The sequence below is a fragment of the Amblyomma mixtum genome, chromosome 4, assembly GCF_055824585.1.
Source record: "Amblyomma mixtum isolate Tamu chromosome 4, ASM5582458v1, whole genome shotgun sequence".
NCBI classification, from domain to species: domain Eukaryota; kingdom Metazoa; phylum Arthropoda; class Arachnida; order Ixodida; family Ixodidae; genus Amblyomma; species Amblyomma mixtum.
Genome location: NC_143015.1, coordinates 89,583,082 through 89,599,559, shown reverse-complemented (window position 1 = coordinate 89,599,559; position 16,478 = coordinate 89,583,082). Strand labels below are relative to the sequence as shown.

General features: G+C 45.6%; 1 protein-coding gene across 2 annotated transcripts in view; it reads left to right on the top strand.

Moving 5' to 3' along the window:
* Window positions 1–2,973: 2,973 nt before the first annotated feature.
* The window catches only part of LOC149347355 (cytochrome P450 3A6-like), a 37,747-nt gene continuing 24,242 nt past the window's right edge, over window positions 2,974–16,478 (top strand). For both annotated transcript variants that reach the window (XM_089585563.1, XM_089585564.1), the window contains exons 1-2: window positions 2,974–3,060; window positions 5,413–5,512. In XM_089585563.1, coding sequence (XP_089441689.1) covers window positions 2,984–3,060; window positions 5,413–5,512 — 177 coding nt within the window. In that variant the 5' untranslated portion in view covers window positions 2,974–2,983. The remainder of the gene's footprint in view (window positions 3,061–5,412; window positions 5,513–16,478) is intronic.

Here is a 16,478-nt window from a genome sequence, read left to right as displayed (position 1 = left end):
AGATTCATACCTGTGAAGAACATTAGATATAAGGAAATTAAGTACCAGCCGCGGTGGCTCAGTGGTTCAGGCGCTCGTCTACGGTGTGGAAGTAACCCGAGTTCGAACCCGACCGCGGCGGCAGCGTTTCGATGGAGGCTGAACGCAAAAGGCGCCCGTGTGCTGTGCGATATCAGTGCGCGTTAAATATCTCCAGGCGGTCGAAATTATTCCGGAGCCCTCCACTACGGCACCTCTTCCTTTTTTCACTCACACCTTCCTCCCTTCCCTTACGGCGCGGTTGAGTTGTCCACCGATATAACGGTTACTTTGGCGTTCTTCACTTGATCTGGAAAAATAGCGGATGAAAAGGATAGATTAAAAATGAAAGCTAGATGCGGGGCTATTATGTCTGCAACAAACTTAAACGGATTCCCTTGCAGCTCGTCATAATTAGCAGAGCGTGTAGAAAAAACTTGTTTTGAATCCGTCCGATAAAAAAACCAAGGCATATTAAAAATATATTAGTGACAGCACTAGCATTTCCATTTGGCGTAAAGCCAGTGCAGGAACAGGTAATTTTTTTCTGCAAGTGAGGCCCCGGCTAGAAGCTCATTTTGAACAAAAAGTTTACATAATCTTTGGGTGTTTTCTGCGACCAAAAACTCCAGTTGCAACTTTCCATAGCTGACGGGGATTGTGTCTGTTATTACTAAGTAAACGCTGTTGGTAAGCTTTCTAGGCACTCCTTAGCTCATTTGTAAAATTACTACGATAGGTTTTTAATGCATCTAAATCAGCGGGGTCTTTAGTGAGCATAAAAAGCTTATTTCGCCGTTTCATCATTTTAATATGAAATGGAGTTACCCACGGCTTTCGGATCTTAGATCCCTGGGACTGCTCATACTATTCATGACGCAGTGGTTAAGCGATGTACCACTGGCCCGCCAGGTGGCCTCTCCAAACATAGCCACCCATGGGTCTTGTGAGGCCCAGGCTGGTCTTCCACAGCTGCTGCAGGCCGATGTTTGGCGCAGATATTTCTTTCGAAGGCTGTCTATCTCCCGACCAGTAAGCTGCTGCGTAGTGCCAAGGTAAGCAGGTGGCAGCTGAACTGAATTTTTGAAATATATTTCAATTGCGTCTTCGATTATGGGCAGGCTGCCCGAAACCCAGTGGGCAGGCGGGCCATCCACTCTTTCGTAACATGGACGGACGTCGGATTATCTCGGAAACGGTGTTTCTAATAGTGCTGCATTAACAAATACATAACCACTTTGACGAGGTGACGGGTGGTACAGTCGTCTTCGAGCGAGACGATCAGCAAAGGCTGGTTCATATAGAGAACGCAGCAAGAATGACAGGTACTCAGTCCGCCTGCCATTGAATAAGCTCAGCAGCTGGTACAATGCCAGTTGCTCCGTATTAAGAAACTGCGATTCCCATCGATGTCTTCACTGTTGGCGGTTCTCGAGCTCTCGCTTGTCCGCCACTGCTCTCCAGTGAAACTAACGGTCGCACAGTGTTCTTCTTGTGCTCGGCCTGCCTCATGGCATGCGTCTTCTTCCGGAGAAAGAATCGCAACGGCCTGTCGCACCTGCAGCACGTGACAGAAGGAGCCTAGAGATGCACCAGATCCGCTGCACCAGATCCGTTGCACCAGATCCGCTGCCGGTCCAGCCGAGAACGACGTTGCTCTGATTGGTTGGGTTGGTTTTTGGGTTTCCAAAAGCCATTCAGCCTATGAACCACGCTGTAGTGGAAGGCTTGAGATAAATTAGAACACCAGGGATTCTTTAAAATGTCTTACATCGCGCCTAACACTGGCCTCTTATCATTTTCGCCTCCATCGACAGGCGACCGCCACGGCCTAGATCGAACTCGCCTGCCGACGATAAGTTCTTTCTCTATCGCTATCGGTCGGACCCTTCCTGTCCCAACTGCCCCTGTATCTATGCGGACCTGGCCCATTGCCTCTTCTATTGCCCGGCTGCTCAGCAGTCGGGTTCCTTCCCCCCCACCCTCTCTATCCATCACCACCTGGCTCGACTGGCTTGGCGCTGAAGGGGAGGAAGAACAGCGACTTCAGGTCGCCCAGGCGGTCGACATGCTCGGCCTACAAATCATGGTAGAATAAATGGTCGAAAATTATGGTCGAATAAAGGTCTTTTACTACTACTACTACTAAGTTCTTCCACCGTGTTGTGGATGCCTAAAGCCATTAGTGTCTCGGTAGAGGTGCTGATGTCGCGTGACACCCACGCGGCCAGAATCCTTCGAGACCTCACCCTCTCACACACGGGCAGCATCATCTGGGCGCCCGCCCATTCCTCCCTTCCAGGCAACGAATCCGCCCACAAAACCACCCGAGAGCTAGCGTACCGGGCAAAGGGAGAAGACGGAGGCGGCAGCAGCTCTCAGAAGTATGTACTGACCGCATACCAGGAATTTACGCAAGCCTACCGTCTGGCCCGCAAACATTATCCTGCCGGCCACAAAACCCTAACTAAAGCCCAAGAAAACACCTGGCGCCGCTTACAGACAAACACGTACCCTAATCCCACAATTTACTCGCACACTTACCCAGACAAGTACACGGGTACATGTAAATTCTGCCCTCAGCCAGCCAACCTCACGCATATGATGTGGGGTTGCTCAAATCTGCCCAAACGACATAGCAACATTGAAAATATGGAGCAGTGGGAGGCACTGATGCGCAGCTCAGATCCAGCCGTCCAAGTGGCGGCATGCAAGTGGGCTGCGGAGGCCGCCGGTGCTCAAGGGCGCCCGTCTGCCTGATTGCATCACCCTTCCCTTTTAAATTTGCGCACAAATAAAGTCTTAAACAACAACAACAACAACTCGCCTGCCGGTCCAGACGAGAAAGACGCCGCGCTGAGTGGGCTGATGCTTATCAGTGCATCATCGGTAGGCGCTTCGCGAGCGTTCTCCGCCGGGCTTTTCCGCCACTTCGATCCGGCAAAAGACAGCGAGCGGTCGCGAGATGTTCGGCTTGTGGTTGCCATTCGTTACTGCTGGTGTCGCCTGTCTATTCTACAGCGTCTTCCGATGGCTGATAAGGTGAGGTCACCGCAACCGTGGTCCCTTACGCAGTCTAGTTATGCGGAACGTTCTAATTTTGGGTCTTCTCAGATTGGTTGAAAGTGGTTTTGCGTAAGCCTGCGGCGAACTAGACGAGTCAGAATTCGCGCATGCATTGCTTGACCTAATCAAGGTTTTAAAAGGAATTGCTTGTAGCTAGTGATTTGGCGCTACCATCGGCGCCGAGAGAGAGAGCACTATATTTCGAGATCCAGGGCGGGTCGCTGGTTGAAGTGGGTGGGTTGATGCGGCTGCTCGACACGATGTAGTAGCTGCCCAACATGTAGATGATGTGCTTCACCAATAGCTGTCAAAGCATTGCGCGGAGTGCTGCAGATAGAGCTGCCCAACTACCTGTCATACGAACCGGGTACGTGAAGGGAAGGCGGGGGGGGGGGGGGGGGGCTATGTGTGTGTATTTTTTTTAGTGTAAGCGAAACAATAAAAGTGCTATCACGATCAAAAGTTTAGGTCACGCGTGTGCCCCGAAAAAAAAGTTTATTGTACCTCTTCCTACCGACCCAGTCCCATGATATTGTTACCAGTACATAGAACATGCATTTCCCTTCAAAACTTAACAACAAGTTTTAGGAGAATGCGTCACGTGACAACGCAGAAATAATATTTCCCACACACTAGCCTCGATCAAACGTTTGTTAGTGGTAGTACATGAAAGGAATCTTGGTTTGGTATTGCGGTCCACAGCTCTTCTGTACAGTAGACCCGATTCAACTTTCCTGCTCCTTACCAAGCGGCTCAGGAAAAATTCAGATCGCGTGACCTGGTGCGTTGCCTAAGCCGGACCATTAGAGTTTTCATGAGCCCTACAGCCGAAGTTTAGCTATTAAAGCCGATTCTAAATTCCTTTGCGGGGGTCATGTAAAATCCCTGTAAAAATTCTTGATCCACTGCGCAGGGCTATACGTCTTGATTCTCGATAACATAGGACTCCAAGCTCTGGAAGTATTCATCCAGATGTTTTGGTCTGCGTAAGCACCTAAGAATAATAGCCAACCGAGTGCTGACACCACAAGCGCCGACTTCTACCGTTCATATGGAATTCCGCAAAAGCTCCGCCTATGTGCACAAGTGACGACACGGCCTTCGCCTACGCATGACAGCAACCAAGATCTTCCATATTGTACACAAAGCTAGAATAATTAGCGCCCACGGACTCGCTAAACGCATGCCGGCTCCTCCTAGTGTCACCTGCTACGTCGCTCCCTCCCGTGGCCGCTCCTAAAAGTAACAACCCTTTCGTCATCACTCTAGAGATGGCCGGGACATTAAAGAAGTTAGCCGGTACAATCTAACAATTATATCCAGAATCCAATCTTATTATTTGCATTCTTTCATTGGCTAAGGCTACCCCACGGCACGCGTTCGCCAAATTGATTATTGGCTGAAGCCCAACGGCAGCGTAAGTGAAGCGTGGAATGAAATTGGAATGCAATAGTTACATTCTGCCGGCTCTCATTGCTGCATCTCAGTCCTGAAGCTGAGTCCGCGTAGTTTCTGTTGGAGTTGTACTTCAAGGAATTCGCTCGGCGCACTGGACTTCAGGGTAGCCATTATGAGATTAAGGCACAGCTTCCGCGGTATACGCCAGTGCACGTTGCGAGAAGCGGCTTACATAAACGCGCAGTTTTCCCCCCATCCTAGAGGTGCCTAACACAATGGCCTGAATGAAACGCATCTATAAATCATGCAGCATTTGTTTACTGGTTTTGTAATCAAAGACAAAGTGATTTCGTCGCAATCAGCACTGGAAATTTCACTCTCCACGAACGAAAAATGTCCAGCAAAGATATACAGTGTTTTTGGTTTGGTTAGGTGGTGCAGTCTTTGTCAAAAGTTTAGAGCCCAGGGTGTTTGCTTCTAAGCCTCGCAGTGGGACTCCTGTAACATTCGTGGTAGTCCTAACCATTGGAGGAGGCAGGATCAGAAATCATCTTCAGCAAATTTGGAGCGCTGGAGATGCATTAGAACCAGACAGTGTGCTTCAGAGGCAAACACCCTGGGCTCCAAACTTTTGACAAAGGCTGTACATGCTGCGTTTTTGTTTTAACAGAACTGATCTTTTCGGTCTAAATAGGCATGCGATTCCCGAGCTAGCTCTAACAGAAATTGCATGTTCACCGTATTAAACATTGCGTCGAATTGGCTTAGGCTCTTCGCGGTACTTTAGCCGCTAAAATTCGGGTATTGGTACAGGCATCGCGGTCACGATTTTGTTCCAAGAGTTCCACGAAAAATCTGGGGTATATGATTTATTTAGAAGGTGGCGTAGGGGAAAACTAATGTATTTCTATCTGTCTGAAACTGGTGCAGACAAAGGCGGAAATGTTTCGAAGCCTTCGACGGGACGGGAATACCGACGGTACCTCTCCGAAGCCTCATCAATGGCAACGCGGACGAGTACTGGAAACCAGTGAGTATTCGCTCCCATATGAGCGGAATGTTTGCATAAATGATAAGTGACCATTTACCAATCAAACAGGTTCAAAAAGGCTGGCGCCGGTGGGCATATTTGCATAATGCAGCAAAGTTCCTGCAGCAGAAATCGCAGTCCAAGGTTCTTGCGGACAAAAATACAAACAAAACGATCTTAAGGGCGACTCAGGCTATGAGGGAAGCCGTAATGAAGGGCTCCGGAAATTTCGACCACCTGGGATTCTTTAACGTGCACCCACGTCACACAGTACACGGGCCTCTATAATTTCGCCTCCATCGAAATTCGACCTCCGCGGCCGGTATCGAACCCGCATTTTTCGGGTCAGCAGCCGAGCACCCTAACTACTGAGCTACCGCGGCGGCTCAATAAAACGATCTGTTCCTTTTTGCGTGTATTGGAGTTGATAGGTTATGTATCTTGATTGAGATGAATTTGTGCGAAAATGATTCAAAGCGCTGTATTTTCTTGTTTCATTTACTTGTTTTCCTCACATCTGCACGTTCCATGTGCGGATTTTGTTTCGTATGATATTTATGAGCAAAATTCCAAACCTATTCCATTCCAAAATTTGTATCGAATCATGCGGTTTTCGTTTTTCATTTAATTGAAACTTTGTTTTCTAGCAAATGTCTGAAACTGTCGAAAATTCTACTAATACTGCTCATTAGAAACAAAAGGAAATATCACGGTCGAATTGAAAAATCCTTTAGGTCGCTCCTCCCTCTTAGCAATCAACTAGCGCTTCAAGGGTCGTGCACTGTTAAAAAAAACCGTAATGAAAAGATATTAAGTGCAGCAGTTACTAACTTGGAGTGCTCTTTAGTAGCTTTTACTAAGTTTTTACTATTCTCTGCAACGCAGTTATAAAAGTACGCCGCCCTTCATACCTTTTTGCTACCTGTGGTGGCTAGTTAGTACTACCTGCTTTGTAACTATTCCTTAAGTCTAAAATAAAGGCGTACAAGATAATTGACCGAGATTATTGTGTTAATACAATCGTTTTGTAACAAACATTTCTTTAGCTTCATGCGATTAGGTAGACTGACCTGTTTCTGCAATCAAACCTTCATAATTAAGGCTGATATCTTATCTCAATGATTAAGAGCCACTAGCCTGTAATTGAGAGTCCGGTATACGGAATATATAAGACGGTGAACGATTTATTTACCGGTGCACGTTCGGTGCGCATGCAGAGCTAGCATGAAACTTTATGGTTTTTGCTTTTTTCGCGTTCGTAACCTTTGTGCGTGCCGGTAAGTTTGGATGATGGCGTCGCCTCGCATGTGTGATTTACGGCCAGCACACTCTGACAGCTCTAACTGGCGTCCAGCATTGGTCAAATTGAACACAGAACGTTTTTTGTTTACTCAGGGTTCAGAAATTGAACGAGCCATGCGAAAGTACTATTAACTTAGCAACAGATACGATAACAGTTTCTACGCATTTTCGTAGTGAACCCTTCTGCCTTTTTGCTTGTTACTGTAGGATTGCACTTGAAAAGATGATAGTGGTTTATGGGACAAGCATCTGGTTAGTTGACACTGAGTGAATTCTCCCCTTTTTCTTAAGAGTGTGTTCAAGGGCGACTACAGTAACACTTTCCTTTACCTTTGATAACCATCGTTTTCACACAGTATGTGAGCCTTAGAATGCACTTTATTACGTGAAGTCTCTATTGTGTAACGTTATTGCTCTTTACGAGGATGCAGGACCACCTCTCCCGCCCCTCCACACACAAACACGCAGACACAAAATTAAGGACACATGGTAGGGCCTGTACTCTCCATTTATTTCGAGCACGTTTCAGACCCGTTTTCCCAGAAACTAGAACAGCTAGCGCAACAAGGGTTTATTTTGATTTACTGCTCATTCTGATTTCTTTTATCCTAAACATAAATGCGGTTCTTCAGACATTTACATTGTTGTAATTCTTGACCGAAACCACGATTTATTTAGAATGAGTTTTATAGGAAAAACTTACCGTAGGATGCGCAGCATTCAGATCAGCAACTTTGCAACTCTGTGTACAATATGAAACGAGTATAAAACTGAAAGAAATTCGACTTAGATGATCCTTTTTTTGTAGGAATCAATCAATTTAACAAAAATGTCTTCTAGGGACATTAAGGCTCGAAGAAAACATAAGTGTTGCTTCAGTTTTTCTTGTCCTAGAATGCATGCCCTGAGGCATCTACTTGGCAGCCGGTAGTCATCTAGACAATGTCGGTGTCAATTTTATGCCTCTAGGTTTTTTGGTTTGCTTCTATGGCCTCCTTTGTGATCTTTTCGGGATGTCACCCAGTAAAGTAATTTTTACGACTGTGCATATTATGCAACTATGTCCCGTGCAGCACCTCGAAGGTATCCTAATGCCAAGAATATTTCCAGGGTATCACAGGACGTAACCAGGGGTAAGCCACCATAACTGAACGTGAGTAGCCCGCTTAACGCGGCAAGTGGAAGATGTGTATGCAAAGAATACATCATTCGATGCGCGCTCTCATACGGCATGGTTAAGGAACGAGTTGTAATTTTGTATGGGGCCAGTGACACACTTCTCAAGAATCTGGCTGAGCTAGTTACCGGAAAACAGACTGAATTTCGTGAATAACTGATTTGATCGAGTATTTGTGCATCGAAAACTCGTCCGCCACATGGTTCTTGTACATAGGCTAAGTGTTTCAAACTCAATCCTTGAGAGGGGTAGCTGTCTGTAGCCAGCCCATGGAAATGGGTAGTCGAACCGGCTGCCTTGCACATTTTCCAAAGCCCCCAAACAAACCAACAGAAAACTTTAAAATAGCCACATAGCAGTGAGAAGATTGTGCGCCAATAGTTAAAAAACGCGCAGAGTGAAACGTCACACCGTTTAGTCATCATCATCATAATCCTGACTATAGTAGGATACAACTTAAAAAAAAACAGCAGTTGCTAACACTGGGCCGAGGTCCGCGGCGTCCTGTATTACTCCGCAGGCCAATCGCAACAGTAAACGAAATCAGCTTTTGAATTTTTGACTATATCAAGCTCTCCATGTACCGAAAGTCTAGAGGTCACAATTCTTTTCTTGTGATAACCTTCTTGTTTAGGTAACAAGAAGCGTTTAAGCAGCGGACTACTTTTTCTCGCGGAGGGATTTTGTGCGCGGAGGCTGAATGTGGGCGGAGCTTCACTGCAGACTTAAGTTGTATTCGACTATACGCCCACTGCAGGGCAAAGGCCTCTCCCATATCTTTACAATTAACCCTGCCCTTTGCAAGCAGCGGCAACCGTATCCTCACAAGCTTCTTAATCTCATCAATCTCATACGCCCAAATAACTTTCTGCCGCCCCCCGCTACGCTTGCCTTCTCTTGGAATCCACTCCGTTACCCTTAAGGACCAGTGGTTATCTTGCCTTTGCATTACAAGCCCGGGCCAAGCCCATTTCTTCCTCTTGATGTCGACCAGAATGTCATTAACTTGCATTTGTTCCCTCACTCACTCTGCCCACTTCCGGTCCCTTACTGTTGCTCCTATAATTTTTCGTTCTATAGCTGGATGCGTTGTTCTTTGCTTAAGATTAACCCTTTTCGTTAGCTTCTCCGTTTCTGGTCCACACGTGACTACCGGTAGGATACACCCGTTTATACTTTTCTCTTGAGGGATATTGGTAAACTGCCATTCTTGATCTGCGAAAACCGGCCAAATGCGGTTCACCCCACCCTATTATTCTAGTTATTTCGTTCTCGTGATAAAACACGCCAAATACATTTTTCATTTACCTCATAGCTGTTAAAGAACCAAGCGAGCTTTCAAACAATCCAAGTTTTGCTTTAAACAACATTTTTGTAACACAAATCCGAGGGGGGCGGGCAAGCTAAAATCTGTTGTGCCCTCCCGCCATTTCGTTGCACAAACTGGGCCATTCTAGCTCTCCGGAAAGATGGAAAATGAAGCAGGGTCACTGAGTTATTTCCAAGAAGGCTTTGGAATTTATAGAAGGGTAGATTAAAAAAAAAAACAGTTTTTTTGTACCCAATTTTAGACTTCTCTAAGCATTTAAGCAGGGCAAACGTTTCTCTTGTCAGCCTCTGAGTTCGAGCGCGAATGTCATGGCACTGCTTGGCCTGAACGGAATACTAATCATGCGGTCGGTCTTTTTCGCAGGTAAATACAAACCTTCATCCCACTTGCTTACCGCACCGCCTCATCGGCGCAGAAGTTGTTTATCAAAACACGACGACTGATTTTTCAGGACGTGCTTTTTAAGGAGCTCCGTTCGCTTGAAGTTTGTTTATGCAACCGCTGACGCCGCTTGCATTCCAGTACATCAGGGGGAGGCAGCATAAAGCTGCGTTTTTGCTGCCGAGCGATGGATGACGGCCACCACCGCCTAAATTGGTTCGTTTTTACGCTTCTAACGTCGTCGGGCGGCCGTGAAGGAAAGATGCAAAACATCGCGAGTAGTCTGTCAACATCAACTTCTTTTGCTCCCTGGCGTCCGTGATTGCAGTAAACATTATCAACTTCTATCTTGGCATCGTTTCCGCACCGACGGCAAGCACAGTCGATCTCAAAAACTTGGGTTTGAGGAATGCTCAAGTCATCAGCAATCATTCTGGTACTTATTCTACGATCACTGTTAAGTAAATGTTTCCCTCGCTGGTCTTGCTGGTCGAAGGGCGTCTGGAGCGGTCGTCTTCCTCTACTCTTTCCTTACCTTCTCGGAAAAGCTTGTGCCACTCAAAAAACACCTGATCTACCCATGGAAGCGTCACCGTAGGCCTCCTTAATCATGTTGTGAGTCTCTTTGCCCGTTTTACCAAGATTTACTCAAAATTTGATCGCGTATCGCTGATCCAGTAAACGCTCGACGATTCTGCGTGACGAGACGTTTCGACAGGGGTTAACAGTACAAGCGACCTCCTCTCTTCAACGGCCGAGAGCCGACTGCCGATTTTCCCCAGCATTCCCAATATCCCCCTTCAACGATCCTGCACGCGCAGACCACCTCTCGTCCGCTCGTTCGCCCAGGAAAAAAACAGTCCTACTACTTTCAGAACAGACCCTGTATGATGTCAACTAAAAACAAACAATAAATACGTGATTGAACTGCAATCAACACAACAAAAAGTTACACTGAATCAAAAACACAGATAATAGGAAATGTACACAATGAATTGCGAGAAAAGAAACACAGGAATGATGTAACAGCTCATTAGTTACGTTAGAGCATGTCCATAATTTTACAGATGTGGAGGAAAACGCGACAAAAACAACCGCTTCAGCGCACTCAATGATAAGTCCTCTATGTTGATTGCCTCATTCCGGAAAGAATTCAGCATATTCGGAATGACTGTACACAACGTTTAAACACCGTAGTTTCTCCGTAAATGAGGCAATGACCAGAATTCGGGATGTCGCGTTGAACAATATTGACTCCTAGGTCTTAAATATGCTGTGTGTGTAAGCAACTTTATTTCTTGATTTTGTTGGTTTCTGAATGTTGTGCACAGATCCATCGTAGAAAAGCACTTAAAGAAAAAAAAAACGTGAAAAAGAGAGACAGAAGAAAGGGAAGGCAAGGATGATAGCCAGGCAGTAACAGTTTGGCTACACTGCAGGTCGGGAGGCAGATCAAAGGAGAGAAAGAGAAGAGAGAAGGAAAGTTCGTTTCGCCGTATGAAACATGTCCGCGTGGTCCCTTGTTCTCCAAACACTAAGAGTTCCCACACTGTGTCTGCAGTCTCTCGCTCAAGCCTGTGTCTCTTTTGGCGTATCCCAATCGGTGATGCGAAGCAGGTCGGTGAATCCGCGTAGCGGTAAGATATGCGTCGCGATTGAATCAGAACTCATGATCTGAATTCGAGTCGCCGATTTAAACAAGCTGTTCGGTTTTGCGAAGCCAGAGTCTTGCTCCAAATCACCGACTGGAATATGCCATTAGCATTCTGAGGAGTCCCTCGATGGCTGTACTAGCATACTAAGGTCGAAGCCAAGGTTGCATAATTTTGGCCTTCGTAAGGAGACAAAAAAAGGCAAAAAAAAACAAGGAACGTGATAAAAGACGGGGCATATACGAAAGTGATGCATTTTCAACAAAGTTTACAAAAAAAAAAACTTTTCGACTTATACTTCACCTCAATTAACTTGCTTGTTGCGCAAGCACAAAAAAAGCACAAAAAAAGTAGGGAAGAAAAACCAATGAGCAGATTGAATCTTTTCCAGACCCGTGTGCGGAGTAAGTAAGTAAAGGGCAGTAACCTTTGATCACTGACTCATGTATTCTCTTTTGCCATAGAGACCGGATGACAATGAGTTTGCTGTGGAATTTCATATTGCTAGAAGGAGCAGCAGCTATCTTCTTCTTCTTCACCATATGAAAATGGCACATACCCACGCGGGGGGATTGGCCAAAGTACGGTGGTGTCGTCATAGCTTCGTTCTCCTTACCGGTTGTCTTCTCTGAAAAGAAGTCGACAGAGCCTCCGATCCACGATTCTAACACCGCCATACATTAGGCTGGAATAAATATTTTATATTCCCCACTGCAGTGGAAGAGAAAATTAGAGTACGGAACTTGACGTGAATATAAGGGTTCTTACCTTTTCAAACGGCAAGATAAACAAAAAGTGCCGCTTCAAGCGGTGATTCTATATTACGAGACTAACTGAAAAGCTTTGAGAAGGGGATCACAATGAATAAACTCGCTTATAAGTGACAGCTTACGCAAGCGGCATACATGAAAGCGGGGTCCCATCGGCAGATATTTGGTCCTGGAGGCGTATTCGCCAACTGCAGCCTGTACAGCCACATGGCTTGAAACCACGGTGAATTGATCACGGTGACTGAAGATTGTCACAACGGCTTACCTAAAAGGGATAATGAATCCTCTTAAACGGCGTTATATGCCACTAAGCATCACGATTTGCGACCTAAAAGAGAAAAAAATGGAAAAAAATGAAATTTAAAAAGAATAAAATTACAGTGAAGAGAGAGGAGTCGAACGGCCGACCTTCAATACGCAACACGTGGCTCTAATCCACTGCGCCATAGCGGCGATGTCAAGCCGTCGTTCTGAATGAATATTTATAACCAGCCTTAATGTGGCTGCTACCTGCCGGTGGGCTGCGCTGTCATCGCTGGCTGTACCGGCTGCATTTGGCGAACACGCGTCCTGGAGCGGTGGGTTGTCTTCCTGGATCGACGCGTCCAGCTGTTACTTGAGCTGGCTGAGTGCTTTTCCTTTTCGTCCAGGTTTAGTCCATCATCATCAAACTGGTTGCGTCGACTTTCCTTCGTTTTGCGATATATTGTTTACGAAATAGTCGTAACGTGATGGAGCCTGCCATTTTTATTCTGGATGGGTAGTCATCACATTTTATTGATGGATGCCATCATCATCATCATCATCATCATCATCAGCAGCAGCAGCCTGACTACGCCCACTGCAGGGCAAATGCCTCTCCCACGTCTCTCCAATTAACCCTGTCCTTTTCCAGCTGCGGTCACCGCATCCCTGCATATTTCTTAATCTCATCCGCCCACCTAACTTTTTGCCGCCCCCTGCTACGCTTGCTCTACCTTGTGATCCTCTCTAAGGACCAGCGGTTATCTTTCCGTTACATTATATTCCCTTCCCAAGCCCATTTCTTCCTCTTTATTTCGACTAGGATGTCATTAACCTTCGTTTGCTGCCTTACCCACTCTGTCTGCTTCCAGACCCTTAACGTTACACCTGTCATTTTTCTTTCCATAGCTCACTGCGTTGTCCTTAGCTTAAGCTGAACCCTCTTTGTTAGCCACCATGTTTCTGCGCAGTGGTGAGTACCGGTAAGATACAGCTGTTGTAGACTTCTCTCTGTGAGGATATTGGTAAACTGCCATTCATGATTTGAGAGAGCCTGCCATATGCTCTCCACCCCATTGTTATTCTTCTAGCTATTTCCCTCTCCTGATCCGGATCAGCAGCCACTACCTGCTCTAAGTAGAACTACCTTACTACTTTCAGCACCTTGCTGCTGGAGCTGATGTTTCTTTCTGAGATTTTTAACGTTATTTTAATTTTCTGCTTATTAATTTTGGACTCACAGTACTGCTCTGTCTAACTTGTTGATGACGTTTTGCAGCTCATGTCCTGAGTTACTTAGCAAGGCGATGTCATTAGCGAATCGCAGATTACTAAGCTATTCTCCATTAACGCTTAAGCCCAAGTGTTCCCAATCCACCTCTGAATACCTCCTGGGAGCAGGTGGTGAACAGCATTGCCGAGATCATGTCACTCGGCCTTACACCCTTCCTTATTTTTATTTTATTGCTGCTCTGCGGACGACTGTAACAGCTGTGCACCCGCTATAGATATCTTTCAGTATTTTTACTTACGGCTCTTCGGCACCTCGATTCTGCAATGCCTACATTAGTGATGAATTTTCCACTGAGTCAAACGCTTTCTCGTTGGTTGGTTGGGTGTATATATACGGGTTGGTTATAGTCTGCGCATTCCTCTATCACCTGATTTATAATGTGAATAGGGTCTATTTTCGAGTACCCTGTACGAAAGCCTCTCTGATCATTTGATTGATTGTAGTCTAGCGTTGTCCTGACTCTATTCGTGATTTTCTTAGTAAATATCTTAAAGACTGCGAGCAATAAGCTGACAGGTCTGTAATTTTTGAAAACCTTGACGTCTCCTTTCTTGTAGATTAAGATGATGTTAGCGTTTTTCCAAGCTTCTGGTACGCTCGAGGTCATAAGGCATTGCGTATGCAGCGCGGTAAGTTTTTGTTGCACTATCTCCCCTCCGTCCTTCAATATACCTGTTGTTACCTCATCGTCACCGGTGGCTTTCCCTCTTTTCATTGCTACCAAAGCTTTTTTTTTACTTCATCTTTCGTTACTGGCGGGATATATCAATGCTGCGCTTTACTGGCTCTCTCATTAGTGTTCTGATTACATTGGCCACTGTATAGAGCTGTCTAGAACTCTCCGGCTTTTTTTAACTATCTTATCCATATTGCTCATGACATTGTCCTGTTTGTCTCAGTGCATACATCTGGTTTTTACCTATACCTAGTTTACTCTTCACTGCTTTTAAGCTACCTCCGCTCTTCAAAGCATGCTCAATTTTCTCCATATTAAGCTTCCCTATGTCGGCTACCTTGCTCTTATTAACTCTGATAGCTCTGCCAGCTCTATTCTGTCTGCGGGGTTGGACGCCTTCATGCTTTCCTTTTTCTGAATGAGATTTTTCGTTTCTTAATATAGCTTGCCGCTATCGTCTCGAACCAACCTATCTCCTATTTTTGCTGCTCCTTCCGTAGTAGTAGCTGCGAGACTATCGTTAATTGCTTGAATATTAAGGTCATCGTCCTCCGTTAAAGACGAATATCTGTTCTGCAACGGAATTCCGAACTTTTCTGCTTTCTAACCACTAACACGTTAATGGGCTTCCACTTCACTAGTTTCTTTCATTCCCTCTTCAAGCCTAGGATAATTTTAGACCTTACCACCCTGAAGTCGTTACAACGCACCTTTCCGAGGACCTCCACATCCTCTACGATGCTATGGCGAGCGCATTGTATGTGGTCGATTTCATTTTTAGTCTCACCTTTAGGGCTCTTCCAAGTCCATTTCATGTTTTCTCGTTTGCGGATGAAGGCATTCATGCTCCGTAAATTATTTTTCTCTGCGAACTCTAGTACTAGCTCTCCTCTGCTATTCCTAGAGCCTATGTCATAGCCATCTACGGACTGGTATCCAGCCTGCCTCTTTCCTGCGTTGGCATTGAAGACGCCCATCAGTACACTGCAGTGTGTTTTCACTTTGCTCAATGCCCATTCATGTCCTTATGAAAGCCTTTTTTGATTTGGTCATCATAGCTAGCTGTAGGCGCGCAGAACTGTGCCACTTCAGTTTGTACCTCTTGTTAAGCCGAATTATGACAGCTGCCACCCCCTCGTTAATACTATAGAATTCTTCTATGTTGCCAGCTATATTCTGATGCTTATAACGTGCTACACTTTGCGGGACGAACACACAAGACAGGACACTGACAGGATAAGGTGCGGACTGACGACTGCTAACAGGTAGATGTGTCAGAAAATGGCTGGAGAATCCTGACTACAATTGCGGACTAATTAATAATCCGGGGAAGATGGCGACACATTTCCATAGTTACAAAGATTGTAGGCCTCTGTTGAAAAGGCTTCAGTTATAGCTCATGCAACTAAGAAAACAGAAGGAGAGATGACCGAACCCTTCACTATTAGAACCCCCAGAACCGACAAGTGCATTAGGAATGTTTCATTGTCACTCTCTGAGAGGGAAGTCAAACTGTTGAAGCTGTCACGTTGAATTTTGTTGATTGTAGGATCTATCCTTTCACTCAAGACGTACATAATCACAGGAATTTTCTTTCCACGTGCTGGGTTTGCTTTACTGTACCTTTAGTCCTTCTTCATCTTTTTGCCCATTGGATGTTTTCTGATATGTTCTTTATCTTGGGATCTAACCGCGTGGCATGCGTCTTCCTCTGTATCGAAAAAAAGTTTAAAACCTTCGTTACTTCGTAAACAGTTGCAGCTCCGTCAAGCCAGAGTCCTCCCTTTCTTCTTTATATGAGGCGAAGATTGAAATTATTTTATTGAATTGTTATTGAAAATAATGAACACTAAAATATATTTCTCCTACTATCTCATTATTCTATTTGCGTGTTGAGGATTATGAGTATGAACGTCAACCATAGATGGTACAGCCCAACTCAGGTAATAGACAGATAAAGAACCACAGGACACACGCCTTGCACTGACGTTTCTCGTCTTGTTAGAGCCCTAACTCAGGCACTATTACAGCGTGAGCCTGCCTGCCTTAGCTCACTGGATAGGTCGTCGGCGACGCCTACTACATCCCGGCGGGTCGGAATTTTATGCCGATCAATCAGCGCGTCAGCACGTTCAGCTGGT